At 42.6% G+C, this 20,103-nt stretch overlaps 1 protein-coding gene across 1 annotated transcript; it reads left to right on the top strand.

The window, feature by feature from the left end:
• The first annotated feature begins 98 nt into the window (after positions 1-98).
• On the top strand, positions 99-18,928 carry LOC113136165 (collagen alpha-1(I) chain). The gene is made up of 26 exons (XM_026316704.1): positions 99-769; positions 2,691-2,769; positions 3,291-3,356; positions 3,890-4,065; positions 4,577-4,720; positions 5,194-5,247; positions 5,336-5,389; positions 7,871-7,924; positions 8,195-8,248; positions 8,550-8,603; positions 9,385-9,438; positions 9,608-9,661; positions 9,911-9,964; positions 10,709-10,753; positions 11,985-12,038; positions 12,122-12,175; positions 12,597-12,650; positions 14,603-14,674; positions 15,070-15,105; positions 15,417-15,461; positions 15,554-15,586; positions 15,914-16,060; positions 16,637-16,813; positions 17,015-17,105; positions 17,367-17,444; positions 17,733-18,928. The coding sequence occupies exons 1-26, from the start codon at positions 749-751 to the stop codon at positions 17,936-17,938; spliced, it is 2,010 nt and encodes a 669-aa protein (XP_026172489.1). The 5' UTR covers positions 99-748; the 3' UTR covers positions 17,939-18,928.
• Positions 18,929-20,103: the final 1,175 nt, after the last annotated feature.

Here is a 20,103-nt window from a genome sequence, read left to right as displayed (position 1 = left end):
AAAATGCATTTTGAAACAGCTCGGCAGAGGAATGTGGGACAGGCATGTCATAGCTGGCACACTGTCACCATGGGGTCAAAGGACACTCTGTTGCAGGTCTTGCGGTGCTATGTGTCTTCACAGGGTTCCTGCAGTATTTTCATGTGTCTAGATTATTTTGAGAGGAAAACCTTGTCATTTGAAATGTGCAGCTCATGGTTTTATAAAAACAGCTCACACCTTCAGAAAACTGAAAAGCTCGAGGATCAATGACTGTGCTGAGTGATTGAGGTATATGTGTCACACATTTGCAGCTGTTTACAGGGAAATACCTGGAAAAAAAGCTTTTGGTGCAAATTGTTTAGAAGAACTGACAAAATAATTTTTCAGGAAGTGCTGCTCTTATTTGGAGAAATCCTGTTACTAACCAGGAATGTTCATCTTGATTTTGGAGGTTTGGATCCATATTGTTACACAAGGGTTTTGTTGGTGGGTCATACAATACACACAACTCTCCTTCTCTGTCTTAGTCCTTCTCTTGTGATGCTGGACTGTGGCTCAGGTATTTCTCACCCTGTTGAGAAGCAGAGAGAGGAGCTCCTGTCGGTGCCCGGGAACCTGAGACAGTCAGCTCAGGGGAACCATCGGAGAGATAATGCTGTGAGGAGAACTGCTCAGGGAAAGTTCATCCAGGTTGTTTTTGTCCTAGTTTGCGTCCTGGAAGATTCCTGTGTATATTCTGGTCTGAGGGCTCTCGGTCTGCAGCACCATGGGGGCCTCCAGTGACAAGGTGAGTGGGGATGGCCTGGGTTTGTCTGGGGGCCCTGCAGGTTTGCATTCACTGCTTTTAGTTTTTTGATCTTTTGAGGAAACAAATCTTAGTTGTGGGCCGAGTTAAATTTCCTGATTACAGTTAAAATCAATGTGAGACTTAAGGTTTGGCTGTTAGATTTCACAGCCGGTGGACGGGTGGTTTTAGTTCTGCAGTGTTTAGCTGGAATAGGCCGGATTCATCATGGAAGCAGCAATTCATATTAAAGTATTAGCTTTTTTTTTTTTGGTCTAAATATACATGTAATGCTTATTAATAGAGTTAACTGTACTGTCCAGTAAGTCATACTTGATTTAATCAATAAACCAGACTCTTTTCATAGAAAGGGTAAAATACAGCATGTGTGAAATATAGACAGTTGTGTTATTCAGTCTGGAAATATCCAGAGGGCATGAGATATTGATCAGTGCTGCGTTTCATTGGCACAAAATGTTTTTATTTATGTTTTTATTCACTTTGAAGAAAAAAGACTTGTTTTCCCTTAAATGTCCGGAGCATCGGGAAGCTGAGGCTGATTAGGTGTAATACTGGTGAAACTCAATGTTAAAATAGTTTTATCTTCTAAGGTAAAGTGGTGCAGCTTTGTTCAGTAACAATCAGTGAAAACCAGTTAAATGTGGAGCCAAGCGAAGCGTGAAGGACGCGTCTCACCTCAGTGTCCCTGAGCTCCTGTAGGTCAGTTGCTCTATAAACTTAGTGGATTATTGGAGTTTTCATCCAGCAGCTAATCTCAGGTCACTGCAGGATACAGGTCAAGTATTGTACAGGTTTTCTGTTTTTTATGGACTCTCCTGGAGAAATAACACAAATGCTCATTATGTTTCTTATTTCAATCAAGAAAAGAAAATGAAGACGGCAGGGACCGTTTGTGGCTTTGACATGTAAAGAGCCAATTTAAGTTTTTTTATATATTTCATCCTTCACGCTGTTTCTCAGGTGTTCCCAACCCTAACGCTAAGTTCAGGGGTCACACCAGGAAGACGTGGCTGTGGTCAGTTTGATCCTGGTCGGCCCTTAGCTCATTGTAAACGTCCAGGTTTTTCCTCGGCTGCTGTTCAGGCTCACAGTGACGTTTCAGGAATGTCAGATGGGTCTGAGAAGAGCCCGGACAAAGAAACCTCTCAGGCTGTTTGATTCTCACCAAACACCAGCAGAGCCACATTTTCCCTTCGGGATGAGTAAAGTTTGTCTTATCATAAAGAGTATTGATCACTCGTCAAGTGTCAATTCAAAGCGTCTGGTGAAATGAGTCGTTCTGACTTTATATTAATTATTATTAACGGTTCATCCTTCCTTGATCTCAGTATTTTAGTTTATGGGTGATGTTTCTGCTCATTCAGGATTTGGACCTCTGACCCCAAAGTGAAATCACACCGGAGACCTGATGTATTGATGACCCCACAGAATCATACGTACCTGTGTGACAGTGGGCAGGCGTCGCTCAAGTGTTTTGCTGTTACACACCTGAAACTGTTGTTATGTTCTGGTCTGAGTCTGAAACTCGGTCAGCAGGAACATGATGGATCCATCAGTCTGCTGAAAACATCACAGGCCACTATCGCAGTACGTGTCCATGAATGACTGGGTGACATTTATGGGCAATATTCAATAAGTAATTAATCAAAGTCAGTGCTGGGACATGTTAAAAGAAGCTTTTCTGTCAGTGTCTTCCTCCAACAGTTTGAACAGAACTGGATCCTGTTGTGTTTCTGAATTTGTGCTTTTATTCAGTGACACCATCATCTTCATCAAGATACTGGCTGTTTCTCTGGGACCTGCTCCTGATGCTGGTTTTAACTATAATAATAATAATAATAATAATAATAATAGTTTTAATAATATTACTAATAGTGAAATTTGCTGTTTGTTTTCCCTGCAGACGTCTGTGCTGGCTCTCGTCTTCGTGCTGTGTGTCGTCTTTTGTCGTTGTCAGGAGGAATTTTCTGGACAACACTCAGGTCAGAGTCTGTTTCTGTTTAGAATCACTAAAGTTTTTTTTCCCAGCAAATTTAAAATGGATGTTAATTCTATACATTATTCTACATTATCTACATTTTTCTCTAGAGAAGTTCATTTATAGGAAGATCACAGAGGGCAGTTTAGAACTAAATTCATTTGGTCTAGAAATATGACAAACCTTAATCAGGGCACAGCAAACGTACTTTTGTATTTGATCCAAAGTAAAGAGCTTCAGCATTTTCTTCATCGTAATTTGACATCTCGTGTTCAGACCTGTTCCTTATCTGGCTGAGTACAAGGCACCGATGAAATATTGTTTGTCAGGCAGCATTTTACAGACTGATGCTGCTTTTCCCTCAGTGCTTCAGTTTCAGTGATGGTTCTGTACTGAAGTGAGGGCTTACCTGGGGTTTGAACCCAGAACCTCTCAACCAAAGCAGGAATCAACCCCCAGACCAACAAGTCCCTGCTGTGCTGGTGGTCCCACAGACTCAGGTTTCTCTCTCTGCCTGTTTTCCAGGTGAGGAACACACCTATGAAGGCTCCGTAGTCGACCACTATGACAACTCAGCCGCCCCTCAACCAGGTGAGACCAGAGTCCGTCACTGTTCCCTCTTACTGTAATTCACTTCTATAGGGTTTACCTCACAAATCCCTCCATGAACTTCAACTGGTCCAGATTTCATCTGCCCGCATCCTCTCAGGAATCCCCTTTTCTGTTCACATCACCCCAGTCCACTATAAAATATTACTACTCACTTCCAAAGCCCTCCATAACCTTGCACCCCCCTATCTCTCAGACCTCATCCAGTCACATGCTCCCTCCCCCTCACTACGGTCCAGCCAATCTCCTGACCTCTCCACCTGCACGCCAGCCACTCTGCTCCCCACCTAACATCCGCTCCATAGGCTCCTTCCCCACCTTCAAAGCCCAACTGAAAGCCCACATTTCACTGTTTTGTTTGTTTTCCTGCTTTTTAAGATTTAAAATTGTGCCTGGAACTGTGTCTTACCTGTTGCTTTGTCTGACCTGTGTAAGAATCACACTGGGAAACTTTAATTGTACAACACAAACTAGAGATCGAGGACTAAACATCTGCATTTCCTCCGTGCTGTCAGAGTATCCACCTGAGCCACATCACAGCTACGACGAGGACCGGCGCCCTGATGATGGGGACTACGACCCCTACGGTCCCACCCCCACCCACGTCACCATGATCACCGAGGACTCCTTCCCTTACACCACGTCCACCACCGAGTCCCACTACGCCAAGGAGGACACTGAGACCATGCAGGTTGAAACCCTGAGCCGCAGTTCAGCTTCACTTCAAAATGATGAGAAGTGCAGTTGTGTAGTTTGTGTTGTCTCTGATTCTTTCAGATTATTCGGATCAGTTTCCATGTTACAACCACCACGAGTCAAAAAGTTGACATTTCAGATCCTGCACATAAAGTTTTCAGCTTGTTTCTCACAAAACTTGACAAAGTGAAAATTCTGTTGTAGTTTTTTAATTTTTTTTAGCTCTTTACACAAACTGCCTTAAAAAAGGAAAGAAGACCCGGGCAGCCACACACTGCTCGCCTTAAAGTCAACATGGAATAAAATGTAAAGGAATCCAAAGTGAGCCGAGCTTTGTTTTTATAAACCACTTTTGGAGAGTAGTTCCAAAGAGCTTTCTGAGTAAAGTCAATTCCAGTTGAACCAGAGAAGCACAAGTGTTCAACCCTGTAGACGTCACATGTTGTTCTTAAGAACAACTGCGGCCTCAGCAGACCAGCCCCTGATGTAGGACCTTTGTGTTCCAGGTCCCGTATGAGTTCTTTCCTGCAGGACCCGACACAGACTCCTCTGAGGAGTCGGGAGGTGACGTAGCACTTGGGGTGGAGGGCCCGACAGAGTGTGACTGTGAACCCGGAGAGCCTGGATTTGCCGGTTTTGCTGGACCAAAGGTACCGACTCGATTGGAAATGAAAACTAGTTTTACTCCATAGCAACTGATTTAATTCAGGAAATAAACAAGAGAAGGTGTTTTAGTGTCACCTGCTCAACTAAAAGTGTATGTGCCAGTTTTTTAACGTCCCTGTTATTAGAGTGAGTCACCAGCAGAAATCATTGTGAACAGCTGGGGAACAGCTGTATACCCAGGGTTGGTTTATTCTTAATGGCACTGAAGAGCTTGTGTCTTCTGGAGAAAACATCTAAAAACCTGTATAGTGAGCACTAAAGTAATCCCATGTCAGAAGGTTTTAGGAACTTTGGAACAGGCAGTTTAATCTGTTGATTTGTGATGCATGATGTCTTTTTATCTTCTGTTGTTTTTACTGTTTTTACAGTTTTATCTTCTTGTTCAGTGAGTGCATGCACCTGTTGTCTTATTGATGGTTCATCATCTGATTTATTCTGGTTTTTCCTCTCCTGACAGGGATCCAGAGGTGTGCAGGGTAAAACCGGGGAGCCGGGACCTCAAGGCCGAGAAGTGAGAGGCTGAAACTTTATAGCTCATTGTTGTGCAGCTGCTGCAGAGCTCAGTGAGCTTGTGGGTTGATGTGTGTGCTGTTCTGTAGGGCTATAAGGGAACCAAAGGGGTCCAGGGAAGAAGAGGAGAAGCTGGACCAGTGGTGAGTAAAAGCCTAACACTGTGCAAGGCTGTTATAGTAAATTCAGACTGAAAGTAAAAGTGAAAATGACACTGGAAATTAAAATAAACATCAATTCAATTCAATTTTATTTGTATAGCGCCAAATCACAATACAAATCATCTCAAGGCACTTTACAAAAACTAAAACTAAAAACCCAACAATTCCCTTATGAGCAAGCACTTGGCGACAGTGGAGAGGAAAAAACTCCCTTTAACGGAAGAAAAAAACCTCCAGCAGAACCGGGCTCAGTTTGGGCGGCCATCTGCCTCGACCGGTTGGGGTGAGTGGATAGAGCAGAGAGAAAAGAACAGCAACAATAAACAACAAATAGACACTGCAAGTTGGTGGGGCCAGTAACTGCACATCAGCAATATACAGCTCCAGGACCAGGGACACCTGCAGAAGGTACAGAGAGAGAGAGAGAGAGAGAGGGAGGGAGAGAGCACAAGGTTAGTAACATTCAATGGTGGAATATACATGAGGTCGGAGAGAAGGGGGAGGGGGGGGCGGGTAGGGTAGGGGAGCTCAGTGCACCAATGGTCCTCGGGCAGTCTAGGCCTATAGCAGCATAACTAACTAAGGGATGGTTCAGGGTTGCCTGAAGCCAGCCCTAACTATATGCTTTGTCAAAGAGGAAGGTTTTAAGTCTAGCCTTAAAAGTACAGAGAGTGTCTGCCTCCTGAACCCAGGCTGAGAGCTGGTTCCACAGGAGAGGAGCTTGATAGCTAAAGGCTCTGCCTCCCATTCTGCTTTTGAGAACTCTGGGAACCACAAGTAGGCCTGCACTCTGAGAGCGAAGTGGTCTATTGGGATAATATGGTACTATGAGGTCTTTAAGGTATGAAGGAGCTTGATTATGAAGGGATTTGTATGTGAGAAGAAGGATTTTAAATTCTATTCTATATTTTACAGGGAGCCAATGAAGAGAAGCCAATATAGGAGAAATATGATCTCTCTTGCTAGTTCCTGTCAGGACTCTGGCTGCGGCATTCTGGATTAATTGGAGGCTTTTTATTAAGATATTAGGACATCCAGATAGTAATGAGTTACAGTAATCTAGCCTTGAGGAAACAAACGCATGGACTAGTTTTTCTGCATCATTTTGAGACAGGATGTTCCTAATTTTGGAAATGTTGCGCAGGTGAAAGAATGCAGTTCTAGAAATTTGTTTTATGTGTGAGTTAAAGGACATGTCCTTGTCAAAATAACTCCAAGGTTTTTTACAGTAGTGCTGGAGGCCAGGGCTATGCCATCTAGAGTAGCTATAATTTTAGAAAAGTTATTTCTGAGATTTTTAGGCCCAAATATAATGACTTCTGTTTTCTCCGAGTTTAAAAGTAAAAAGTTACTGGTCATCCAAGCCTTTATGTCAGTTAGACAGGCTTGAAGTCTGGTTAACTGGTTTGTGTTAACAGGTTTAATAGATTGATATAACTGAGTGTCATCCGCATAGCAGTGGTAATTAATAGAGTGCTTCCTAATGATATATCCTAAAGGAAGCATGTACAGGGTGAACAGAATCGGTCCTAGCACAGAACCTTGTGGAACTCCATAACTAACTTTTGTTCGTTTGGAAGGTTCATCATGGACATGAACAAACTGGAATCTGTCCGATAAATAGGATTGGAACCACTTTAACGCTGTTCCTCTGATACCAATCACATGCTCCAGTCTCTGTAATAAGATGTTGTGGTCAATGGTGTCGAATGCTGCACTAAGGTCTAGGAGGACAAGTATAGAAACAAGTCCATTATCTGAGGCTAAGAGAAGATCGTTGGTAACTTTCAACAGTGCTGTTTCTGTACTATGATGTGCTCTAAATCCTGATTGGAAATCTTCAAATAGTTCATTCCTGTGTAAGTGGTCTGATAGCTGCTTAGCAACAGCTTTTTCTAGGATTTTAGAAATAAATGGCAGGTTGGATATTGGTCTATAATTAGCCAAGACACCTGGATCAAGACTAGGCTTTTTGAGTAAAGGTTTGATTACTGCAGTCTTAAAGGCCTGTGGTACGAGTTCCTGTCAGGACTCTGGCTGCGGCATTCTGGATTAATTGGATGGATTAACATCAAAGCCAAAAAAAGAAGTAAAAGTGAAAACAAGTGGATAAATGAAAATAAATGATAAAATAACAATAATGACTCAGAACCCTTGGTGCCTGTGGGACAGTGGCTCTATCAGATCCCAGGACCAACATTTGAGATCTCTGTCCAGGAGAGTCCAGGACCCTCAGGCTCCCAGTCCTTTTTGACTCACATTTAAAATCTGTTTCATGTGTAATGAGTCATTTGTTAAATAGAGCTGATTCCAAATACACATTCAGTCCTCGGCTTGTTCTGAATATCAGATTTGGATCTTCCAAGTCTCCGGTAGATGCCAGCTCTGATCAGACACTTAAACGCTCGTTTATCTTTGTTTTGTGGCACTTTTAGTTTTGACCTTTGACCTCTCGTCTTGCAGGGTGATGTTGGGGCTGAAGGAGACGAAGGAGCTTCTGGTTTTTCTGGAGCCATGGTGAGTTCTGATCCAGTTTAGAAAATAAAACATCTCAACTGTTAAAATTATAGAAAAGTGTGTCTGCGGTTCTTCTTGTTTGATTTTAGTTTCTAAAATAAAAAAGTGTTTGAAAAGTTTTGTTTGTGAATAAAATAAAATAATGTACGATGTGTATCCTCATTATTTCTGGATTCTTCAGAATACATTAAAAATCCTTGATGACAAGAAAATAAACATTTCAAACTGAACTAATCAATGAACTAATTAAATCTGTGTTGTGATCAACAGGGAGAACCTGGACTTCCAGGAGACCCAGGCGAGCATGGAGAGCTGGGCCTGAAGGTAAACACACACCTACTGGTGCCAACTCAGTAAAAACCCAGTGTCAGTTTATTTTGTCCAGAGTTTAGGATTAAAATAGTTTTGTCCCAAAATGTGAAAATGTAATGATCCTATTTCATTTGATTTTGTTCTCTTGGTAACGATTGACTGAGCTGTTTGTATTTCACCTGCCTCTGGTTTATGAACATGCCATAAATATCACAAAGTGAAGTTTGTGAACTGAATCCTTCTTCATTTCCTTTTTCACCTGCTGATTAACTGACCTTTACAATGAGAATCTGTCTGTTTGATCTGGCGACAGGGGGACGTCGGGTTGGAGGGACCTCGCGGAGGAGTGGGAGCTCCTGGTCAGACCGTAAGGACACGGCTGCTTTAGACTTTATTTATTGCTCAAATTAGCACAAAGTGACATTAGTGACACGTCGTCCGTTGATGAAGTGAAGGCAGACAACGTCTCTGCTGAAGGTCGTCCCTCATTGGATTTTACTTTGACCTCTGAACTCAGCCTCACTGACAGAAACATTACTGAGAGCACGTGGCTGCGGCTGAAATTAACATTAGCACTAAATCCTTTACACGTTTTTTAAAGAGCAAATGAAATCTGTAAAACACGAGACATAAATTATTAGTTTGAATAAAAATAATTTGGAAACTCATTTCGTGAAAATGGCTCATTCAAAATGGATATTTTTACTGGTTTAATTAAAACCCATTAAATAATCAATATGATACAGCAATGAAAACACACGGAAGGACTGTTGTGTGTCTGTGTTTTACATGTGAATCACTGACTTTATTGCTGTTTCGCAAATATAGAAGCAGTAACTGTCAGAGAAACCACCTGTCACACTAGGTGTTGTTCTTTCCTGTGGGTGGGAACCACCCAGAGCTTCACGTCTCCGCCGCCAAGTGACGCAATGAAGGGGCTGCATTTATTTCACTTTTGCATTTTCAGTTCCAGTTTCACTGTTTATAAACGTGCACTTTGACTGTGCACGAACATGCAACACTGTTACCTGTTTTTGTGCTTCAGTATCTTTGCATTGTCTTGTCATGCAGCTTTAATATTAGAGCTTATGTTCATTGTACTGACACACACAAACTTTATTATATTTAATTTATTTGTATTATTTCAGGGTTCTCGTGGTGACGCGGGGCCTTCAGGATCGAAGGGAGGTAAAGGAATCAAGGTGAAGAAGAAAATGAAACATGTGCCGTCACACTTTTAAAAACAACAACAAAATAAACCAAAGAGTTTTTGGAGTTTGAATGAGAAACTAAATCCATCAAGCCATTTATTTTTACCTAAACACGACATTTAAAGTGAAGGGCTCATTTCTGACACTGTTTTCTGTGCAGGGGTCTCGTGGTGACCAAGGCAAAGAGGGTCCTCAGGGAGCAGCCGGACAGAAGGTATGGCGATAAAACGTATTTAAAGCTCTGGCAAAGAGGATCTGAAGCGTTTTCCTCTGATGAAGGTGTGACTGTAATTTAAATTCCTGACTATATTTTCATCACGTACCTTGGTCATCATCACCCTGTTCCTCTGGATTTGGGTAAAATGTGCCCGTACTGCCCTTACTGTTTCTGCACTTCCCTCTGCTGCCCAGGGGAGGTCGAGGGAGGTCAGAGCGGACTCTAACTGCCCTTCTCGCCTCACAGGGTCAGACAGGTGCACCCGGGTTTCCAGGTGACGTCGGGGAGAGAGGCTACACCGTAAGAAAGATCCTCACTCACTGTCATCATCCTCTCTGCTCACTGACATAATGTCAACCTGAGTTTCAAGTTACCATGTAGAAAAATTACAACCATACAGCCATCATTTACCATCCCAGCATGCAGTGGGTGGACAGATCAGCAGCCAATCACAGGGCTAACACACAGAGACAGACACACACTCTCCACTGTTCTGCTTGTTTTCCAACTGTCCCCGTCAAAGTAGCTGATTAATTTCGGGTTTGAATGAATTTAAATTAAAATTAATTAATTTTAAGATTCATTTTGTCATTTCACTGTTTTGATTACGTCTACTCACAGATTTCTGTCTGCCACGTGTTTAGTAAATGTGTGTGTGGTAATAATTCATTAGAAAACAATATGTATTTAAATCCACAGCTCCAGGATCAGCTCGTTGCGTTTGATTGTGTCTCAACTAAAAGTGAAGCTTTTACTCTCAGCTTAGGTCAAACTGTTGGCACACATAAAAAATATTACTTTCTCCTGTGTTGTGTTCCCATTACAACAGAGGTCAAAGTTCATGCCATCAGGTGACTCTGACCTCTTATCCTTGGGTGATGCTAAAGTTCCACAGTGAGAAAATCCTAAAACAAGGATGAGCAGCAGTTTAACATGGATTTGCTGTTTTCAATCGATCAGTTGATTTTTCTGCATTGTCTCTGACACCATGTGCGTCTCATCATGTGATGATCTGAGCAGATTATCTCCTGTTTTCCCCTGCAGGGTTTTCCTGGACAGGCTGGAGGCTTCGGGCCCAACGGACCAAAGGTACAAAGCCCTGCAGTGTTGGCGTTCCTGTTCTGAGGTTGAGCGTAAGCGTGTTAGTCTCTTTCACATCCTGATGACCACTCGGTATGGCATTCATTCCAGAGAGGAAATACTGAAGGGCGTGTGTCTGTGGTCTCACACAGCAAAGACCGAACTACATGTCAACATTCAGCGTCCACTCACTTCCTGACCTTTCTCAGACGCCACAATCACATCAAAATTTCCAATTGTCAATATCAAACTTCCGCAGGTTGAGAACCTCTGGACTACACTAACTGCATATAAAGTCCAGCTCCAGCTGGACAATAACATCAGACACAGAGTTCACCAACTAATTAACTGATAAACACTAAGATCACTGGACTCAGCACGTCTGTTTTTCTGATACAACAGGTCAAAGAAAATTAGTTTCTCTGTTTTATCTCCGGCAGCAGGTACAGACCCTGTAGAACATGAACTTTTCCCACAGCAGAAATTTTGCTCATTTCTGGACCATGTGCATTTTGAATTTCTTCAGAGTTTCAGTTCAAGTAAGAAAAATAGCACAGATGTTCTTTTCTTTGCAGAGTCTCAGGCTCGTTTAGACTGTGGAGTGTAAACAGAAAGAGAAATTCAGATTCATCTGAGCAGCCTCCCATAGACTACTATGGGACTAGATTACTTTCTGGAATTTCCCCAAGTACTCTATTAGAGCTGTGGGGAAATCAGTTTTACTCCGTGTTCACACTTGTCTTTCATTATTCTGAATGTTTCATGCTGTCTTCACGTTGGACATCTGTATCAGTCGAAACACAAAAACAGAAGTGAGTCATCTAAGAATAAACTGTGCTGGGACAGTTTTGCTGGACCACAGCTATAATGAAATAAAACTAATCAAAACTAGAAGTGCCTAGAGTGCTGTCACCACAGTAGACCCATCACCTGCTTCAGCTTCACATCGTGCAGGACATGGACCATCTGGGCACAGAAATCCTAAAAAACACCTACGATCCTCTTTTCTATTTGTTTCTGTCAGGCCTGGGGCTGACTGGCTCCTTTTCCACCACACCAGGTGAAAAACATTTGGATTTCCATTCCCACCAAATAAAACGAAACATGTAGATATTTCAGATGATGCAGCCAAGACCAAAAGACTGAGAACTATTGGACAGTTGGTCCTGATTGAAGCTGGTGTCTCTTACTGGTACTGGTGTGTTTTCTCTGGTCATTCTGTTTTTTTTCTGTCCCTCAGGGCAACAAAGGCCCCGATGGCCTGCCAGGCAGTGACGGTGACCCCGGTGAAGATGTGAGTTGTTTAGGTTTAGAGCCACAAACTGTATTTACCCTGAACCTCCAAACGTCTCGTTATCGCTGCTTTGTCTTCATCAGGGCCCGATAGGAGTCCCGGGCCTGATGGGAGAGCCTGGACCGTTTGGTGCCAAGGTAACAAATATGACGCCTCCTCCCTGCCTGAGCAGGCAATGCAACCATAACTTTATTTATATAGCACCGTTAAAACAACCAGGTTGAGCCAAAGTGCTGTACAATAAAGCAACATAATGCTAATTAAAGCAAAATAGTAAAACAAACCTGTCAAAATAAAAGAACATCAAAGTGCACAAACTCATGCTGATCTGAAGGCCAAGGAGTATATCCGGAAAAGTCTGGTGGTCGTAAGCCAACACTGACTAAACACTTTGCATGGCAAGTGGTAAAAACAACAGAGACAGACGACACACACACTGACGCCATCGGACATATGTATCAGCCATTGGTCCACTGTGTGTGAGTGTGAGTGTGTGTGTGAGAGAAATGTGCTCACGCCATTTGTTCCCTATAGGTTCTGATTGTTTTTCATTTGCAGGGCAGCAAAGGGGATCGTGGTGTGAGAGGACCTCAGGGCAGAGTGGGCGCAGTGGTGAGTGATCAGTACAGCAACACAAGTCACAGGTTTGAGCCCAGAAAACATCCAAGAGGAAGAAAGATGCTGAAGGTGTTGGCCAGTGGTAACAGGTTTAATATCGGGGCGTCCTGCTCATGTTAGTCCTGTGTCTCATGACTGCACGAGCGTCCACCTTCTTTTTGTGTGTGTGATGTGTGACGCCGTCATTCAGCTTCATTCAGTCCGACAAAACTCAAAATACCTTGAGCTGTCGATCAAATTGTTGACACATGCCTGAACCACAGCTGAGTGACGGACGTGGCTTTGAACACGCTGAAAATGTTGGAAAAGACTGACCCTGTTCCCCAAAGGGGACCCTGTTTCAGGAACACACCTATACAGCTGTGTTGTCTGGGGCGTTAACGAAGCTGTTCTGCTTCATCTCAGTTACAACCATCTGCTGACCCGGAGCCTGACTCGGAGCTAAATGCCAGGATACCTTGACCTCTGCTGCTTCTCTTTTCTGCTTCTTGGAGCAGATTTTGGGAAGTCCTTACTTTAGGATTTAGCCTTTTCAGAGGGAAGTGAAACTAGCCATGCAGCAGAAAGGGAGCAGTTTCACTGCTTTCCTGTGAAGAGAACCAGGAGTTTCCTGTGGGAGAACCCAAACTCAGAGAGCCCTGCCCCAAAGACCTATTTAAGCTCTGAGGTCAGTGAGGTCAGCACTTTTACACCATTTGTCCATTCGCTGATACACTGATGGAACAGCCACCTGGGCAACTTGAGGTTCAGTGTCTTAGAGCTGTGGACCAGTGAAGCCAGGGATCAAACCACCAAGCCTCTGGTTCATGGTCGACCTGCTCTACCTCCTGAGCCACAACCTGCAGTGGAAAGTACCAGGCTAACTATTAGGGGAGTCATGGTAAAGGCACGAAGCATCTGATGTCCAAACCTTATTTTATGGAAATAAAAAAAACGTTCAAACTAATTGTTCAGATTCAGAAATAGTAAATCCTTCTGTTGCCAGTTCAGGTCTTAGTTCAGGTTTTTGAACCATCACTTGGAGTCGACCAGGCTGAAAATATCCAGTCTGACCACAGACCAGATGCTGTGACACAGACAAGATATTTACAAAGCAATAGAAAAAGGCCTGATGTACAATCTATTTTTTATTTGTGACCATCATGAAACTGAGACCACATATCTTGAGAATTTCCCCATGTCGGGTTTTATAGATCAGTGTGGTTAGAGTGACATTAATGGGAGGAACATGAAAAGGGAACCAATAAACAAAAAATCAGTTGGCACTGATTTCACAAAAGCAGAAATATTTAATTCAGCTGTCACATCTGGAACATGTGCAGAAGATTCAACTAGAAGTTAAACCAGTTCATATACAGAGCAGCCAGTTCATATATTTTCATTCTTGGTAACTGGTTTCTCTGTTAATCGATTGTTTAGTTGATGAAACTACCCAGAGTCGACATGACATCTTCAGGTTTATGTGAAAATATGAGGAGAATTTTTCAGCATTTTTACTCGATTCTTTAATTCCTTGTTTGGTTCTGGTTCAGGTAGAAGCAGGGTTGTAGTTTACTGGGGAGCAGTGAAGCGAGCCCAGTATAGTTCGGACTGCAATGGTCCAGAGAAAAGCAGGTTCTGGAGTCTCCGTATTTGTACACGAAGCCAGGTCTAGTTTTCCAGAGTCTTCAGGGTCAGCATGTTTATTCATTTAGTATTCGTGACTTTTTTAAGGGACTGAAATAAAAAGTTCTTCCTCTTCACTTTTCTCTGGTTTTGCTAAGAATCTGGTCTTTCCTGTTTCATTCATTCATTAGAGGTTTCCCCCAGCACTCATGGCCAACAGATACGGAAATGAACAATAAGCAAGAGATAAGAGTCACCAACATCCTCAGTAAAAAACAAACAGACACACATAATTTCTTATCAAGGGTCCCTGGCTCATTATTTTTCTGTTTGGCCAACAGGGATCTGAAGGAGAGCGAGGAGACGCTGGAGTGCCAGGGAAACCAGGACCAAAAGGCCTGCAGGGCCCAACAGTGTGTATACACAGCACAACATGACAAAACAATCCAGTTTAAACTGCAGATCAGTTCTCAATATCTCCTCCTGGTTCTAGTCACATCTGCTCACAAACATCAGTTTCGTACGCCATAGTCAGGGCCACGCACGGTCTGTTCATCCCGAGCCACAGGCCGCATCACATCTTCACCTGCTCATGGAACCATGTGTGTTAAATACAAGCCTGACTACGATCGGCCTTAAACTGAGTCTGCTCGATGGTGCTGGTCTGAGCTCAAGTGATCGATTTGTTCATTTAGACGCTTGGTGAAGTGTCCTGGTGTTGAAGTGCAAAACCTTTGTCACATTTCTGCTCCTGGAGAACTTTAAAACATGGATGTGTTATTGGGGTGTGTGTTTCCTTTGTCCTCAGGGGGCCAAAGGGGAAACAGGACCTGATGGTGAGAAGGTGAGTCCGTTAATGAAACCAGAACAGGGATGTTTGGGAGGACGAAGGAAAAGACAACACGTTGTGTCTTTGAATGTCTCACTGCAGACCTTCCAATTTAGAAAAATGGAACAAGATGAAAAGAACAGAAAGTGGATCTTTGCTGAAGTAAAACAGAAAAATTTGGTTGCTGTTGTGCTATAAAACCCAGGAGTTTCCCTGCTGCAGTACCGGTCTTTCCGGTTTCACAGCACTTTAGTATTTTAATGTGGAGTCATCAGTCAGCTGATGACAGCTTCCTCTTTCATTGCATCGTTGGGTTTTTCCTGCAGGGTGCAGCAGGCCGGAAAGGTGCTAAAGGCGGAAAAGGACAGAAGGTAATTTTACCTGTTTACAGATCAAACTTGTTTCCTTTTTACAACAGTCCTGGAATTTACTCACTAGTTTGTTTCTCCTTCTCACCTTTCAGGGAAGTGTCGGTGACGGTGGAGACAAAGGACAGGTGATTATTACTCAGTGTCACAGTTTCTGAAACAAGATGTATGATAATAGAAAGAATCAATAATTCAAATATTACAACACTTACTCATTAACTACAAGCCTGCCTGAGTTTCCCCTCAGGATACAGTTAATCTTCTCCTATGAGATATTAAGAAACTCTCCTTTGACATGTAGATCCCAGTACAACAGAATTCAGCATCTCGTCAGAGCACAGGCCGATAAAGATGAACCGGCCCACGGGCCCAGGGCAGTTACTGACCATGAACAGTGACAGACACTGTGTCCGCTCTGAACGTCGTCACATGTTTATATCACTCTTCTTCTGCAGCGTGGACCCAAAGGTGCAGCTGGTCGCGACGGTGTACCCGGTCCTGTTGGACCACCCGGTATCCCAGGGAGCAGAGGAGACCGCGGTCTGATCGGTGACCCAGGTGTTAAAGGCCGATTGGGACCCAAAGGAGTCCAGGGTCCCTCTGTGAGTTCAGCTGAATCTAAACTTAATTAGAAAATATGATTAGCCAATTAATCAGAGAGGTGATGAAAACTGAAATAATCTGCCAACGTTTCGATTTAGCAGAAAAACCAAGCCTTGTGTTTTTCTTGGTCTCTCAGTGACGTTAGTGGAATATTTGGGGTTTTCAGGCTGAAAGAACAAAAGATTTCCTGACGCTGCTCGTGCTGCGCGATATTGTGGTGGCCGGTTTTCTGATGTGTTATTGTTGAAGTGAAGCCAAAATCACGGTCGGATTGATCAGTGATGGAAATAACTAAATGTGTTAACAGCCTCTTAAAGAAATCCCAGCTGTTCAGGCTCCCTTTAGTTTTTGACTGTCCTGATCTCGTTTCCTTCTCTACTGTTTGTCCGTCACACGCTCACGTCTTTCAAATGAAATGTTTGTTCCTGGGTAGAGTGGAAACACCTTCATCCACCAGTGTGTTCAGCTCTGATGTGGCTCAGGGTCTCTCAGACCTAAGCAGCACATGCTCAGTGATGTAACGTCAAATGTCCAGTGATGGAGGGACGATCACCTGTCTGGTTTCTGTCCTACAGGGTCCTGGTCTGACCGATGAGCAGGTGCTGCAGCTCTGCAGAGGAGTGGTCACGGCCCAGATCTCCCAGTACGCTGCCTCCATTCGGGCCAAGTGCTCACAGGGCTGCCCCATCAACAACCGAACACTGATCGGGCCCCCGGGACCCCAAGGGCCACCAGGACCACCAGGCAAACTTGTGAGTCCTACTCCTGCATCACAGCAGGCAGCAAAGGAGAAACAATATTAAAATGAGCAAAATGTCTGTTTCTAAACAATTTCTGCTTCCTGAAAAATAATCAACGTCCTGTTCTTCTCTTCGTTTGCCCAGTTTGATGAGTTGATTACGTGCTGTTAGACTCTGTTAGACCTGAAATCTGGTTTCTGCTCCATCTGTCAGGGGAAAGCAGGAAAAGCTGGAGCCAAAGGAGCCAGAGGGGTTCAAGGTGACAAAGGACTGGAGGGTCAGAAGGGAGCACAGGGTGATAGAGGTAAGGTCGTCTTTTCATACTGGACTGTTCAATCTCCATGATGACCAGTGACGGACTGCTGCACCAACAGCTGGTCAGTTGAGGGCAAAGATGGTGGCGGACAGGAGCCAGTGAATCATTGAGGACTATGAAGCACTGAGTTGAGGGAACGTAATATGATAATGAAAACATCATAACCATATAAACAGTCATTCAGGGAGTTTTATTTTTACTCTGTGAGTCACAGCTTTTCTCAGACACTGTTTGTGTTTTTCTTACTAGGTCCAAAGGGACCCAAAGGTGTAGCAGGTGATCCAGGTAAGGGCCTGCTGGGACCTGACGGACCACAAGGCATCAGAGGTACGCCGCAGTCTCATATCCTGAGAACAGTTGCTTCTGTTTGGCATTTAATCCCATTATATACTGGTGACAGGCCTGGGGGCCTTGACTGTTAGAAGGGATTTAGATTTTTTTTATATATATATATTTATGAACAAATAATAAATATAGTGCTTACTGATAGTGTTTGCTTTTGTGGGGCTCTTAATTTTGTTACTCTACAAACACAGTTTTTTCTTGTGTTTAAGGGACCAGACTTTCTACCAGAAACTCAACAGGTGTGTACGTTTTATATCTTCCCCTCCCCAGGTCTGCCTGGTCACCCAGCAGAACCCAAAAACGGTATGGAGGGTCCCCAAGGTCCCCGTGGCTTCCCTGGAACAGTGGGTCTGCCCGGTATGGTTGGTATTGCAGGTGTACCAGGATTTTGCGAGGCGCGGGACTGCAGCATTTATGCACCGGTGATGAGCAAAGAGCAGGGTCTGGTGAAAGGTCCTGTCAGTACTAAAATCTGAATGTGAACATGAGCGACAAGGAGATTTTTGAGGCTCTTAGACCAGGTTCAACCTGAAACACCTTCCTGGTTCGGGTGACATTCCAATTGTTGCATCTATGACAATAGTTTGTCGAAAAGCTGAAACAGGTTCTTTAACTGTTGCTGAAAGTGTCAGTGGACCAAGTACAGTACCGAGGGGCACTCCGCCACTCAGCTGGTTTGGTAACAAACACACAGCAGTGAAACCAGCAAAAACTTTTCCAGCAGAGTCAGAAAAAACATTTATAACAAGTTTTATACTTAATTTAAATCCAAACAGTTTCTACCAAAACATTTCAGTCTGATCTGTAGTAACTTGATTAAACATTGATTCCTTCCTTCAGTTTAGTTTCCATTCTCTCTGGTTCCATAGAAGTCAAACGTAAATAATGCAATGTAAATATTTTGTAAAGAATCTTAAATACATGTATGATAAACTGATGTTTTTAATGTGAGGCTTCACTTTGCCACCAGGCTGGTGGTGCTTTGGATCCTGATCATTATTATGAAGAATAAAATACCAGAAATGATCAAACCATGTTCCAGAGCCACATCTGACTTTTTCAGTCACTCAAACAGAAAAACGACACAAGAATCTGACTATGCAGAAACCACAGAGAACAGTAATTTGATTGTTGTGCATTTCAAGAACCAATCTATGAGAGGACTGTATTTCTCAGACTCAGAACTTCAAACTATTAAAATGATTTTTTGTTTAAACACAGCCAGCGGGTGCACTTTCTCTGACGCACACTACCAGTCAAAGGTTTGGACACACTACCATTGAATTGAATAAGAAAGTGTGTTGAATCTTTTAACTGGTACTGTATGTTTGATATTGGAGAAAATAAACTCAGTTTAAAGAGCCCTCAATGTATTTTGGACGGGGAGGAGATAACATCTTTCTGGAAGCCCCTCGACTGTTATTGAATATTTCTGAATGAATTTTGTAATAAATATTCAAAATATGTATATGATTTCTCATGTTTCATGATGATAAACTAAGCCCAAAGTTCACATTAATTAATAGTCTTACAAAAAAAACAACAAACAAAAAAACCTCAGTCACACCCAGGAACACCATCAACAATTTATTGCTATCATTTATTTCTAAATGATATAAAAGCAGCAACACAAGACAGATTGCACATAAGCTTTGGTCCCTTCTATGTTTCATCAGCTGAGCCATAAACAAACACAGGTCATGATGGAAATACAGTACAATGATAAAATACAGTACTGGCTGTACAAAACAATAGAAGCACCATTGCTGATTAATCCAGTAGTTTTCTGTGTTCATACCTGGCTCACTTTGACAAAATGTCCTGATAGTTTTGTTGTAGTTGTATTTTAGTCATTTTTGAAGGTGAGAGTTGGCCGTGAAGCAGGAAGGAGCATCCTTAGAGCTTATTCTAACAAAAAGGCCAAGTCTGTGATTTAACACAGGGACTCAGAAATCTGAATGAAAAACATTCAAACCTACAGATTCACAAACATGATAATTTAATAAATGTCAAACCTGAATTGTAGACATAATTTATAAGGCCAAAAAAAAAAACATAATTTATGAATTTGATTTATGATCAATATCAAATTGCTTGAATAGAGTATATCCAGTATAAAGTGTCAGGGCAGTAGACCGTGTTGTCAAAGTGCATGTAACATTTAGCTTCATATGCTGTTTAATTAGAAAAAAAGAGTATTAATGTTATTTGATCTCTGCACCAGGTTTGTAATCTGGATTCTAGCAGCAGTTCAGGACTAATTGATTAATCCTACTCATTAGCAAATCAAATTAATGCTGGAGTGATCGACCGTGTAAGAACAATTCATTAGAAGAAGAAACATGAGGACAGGCAGCCTAATAAATACTAATAAATAATTTTCTAATTCCAGTTAATTCATGTCATCAGCTTTGAAAAACCTATTTATTTAAATTTTGTCATAACAAGACTCACTTCATTAAGATATAAAATAAAAAGGAGCCAATTTTCTCCTTTTGTTAAAGACGGCTTTACTAAGAATTAACGTTTAACAACGTTAGCAGCTCAGGTAACACTGTGTGTGGCTTATTACTGCAGGGGCTAGTTTTATACTAACTTCTCCATCAGGCCACTGGTGTTAGGAATTAGTCTGGTTGTAGCA

The sequence above is a fragment of the Mastacembelus armatus genome, chromosome 16 (assembly GCF_900324485.2).
Source record: "Mastacembelus armatus chromosome 16, fMasArm1.2, whole genome shotgun sequence".
Classification (NCBI taxonomy): Eukaryota; Metazoa; Chordata; class Actinopteri; order Synbranchiformes; family Mastacembelidae; genus Mastacembelus; species Mastacembelus armatus.
The sequence above is the reverse complement of the archived record's forward strand: the minus strand, read 5'-3'. Positions and strand labels throughout refer to the sequence as shown.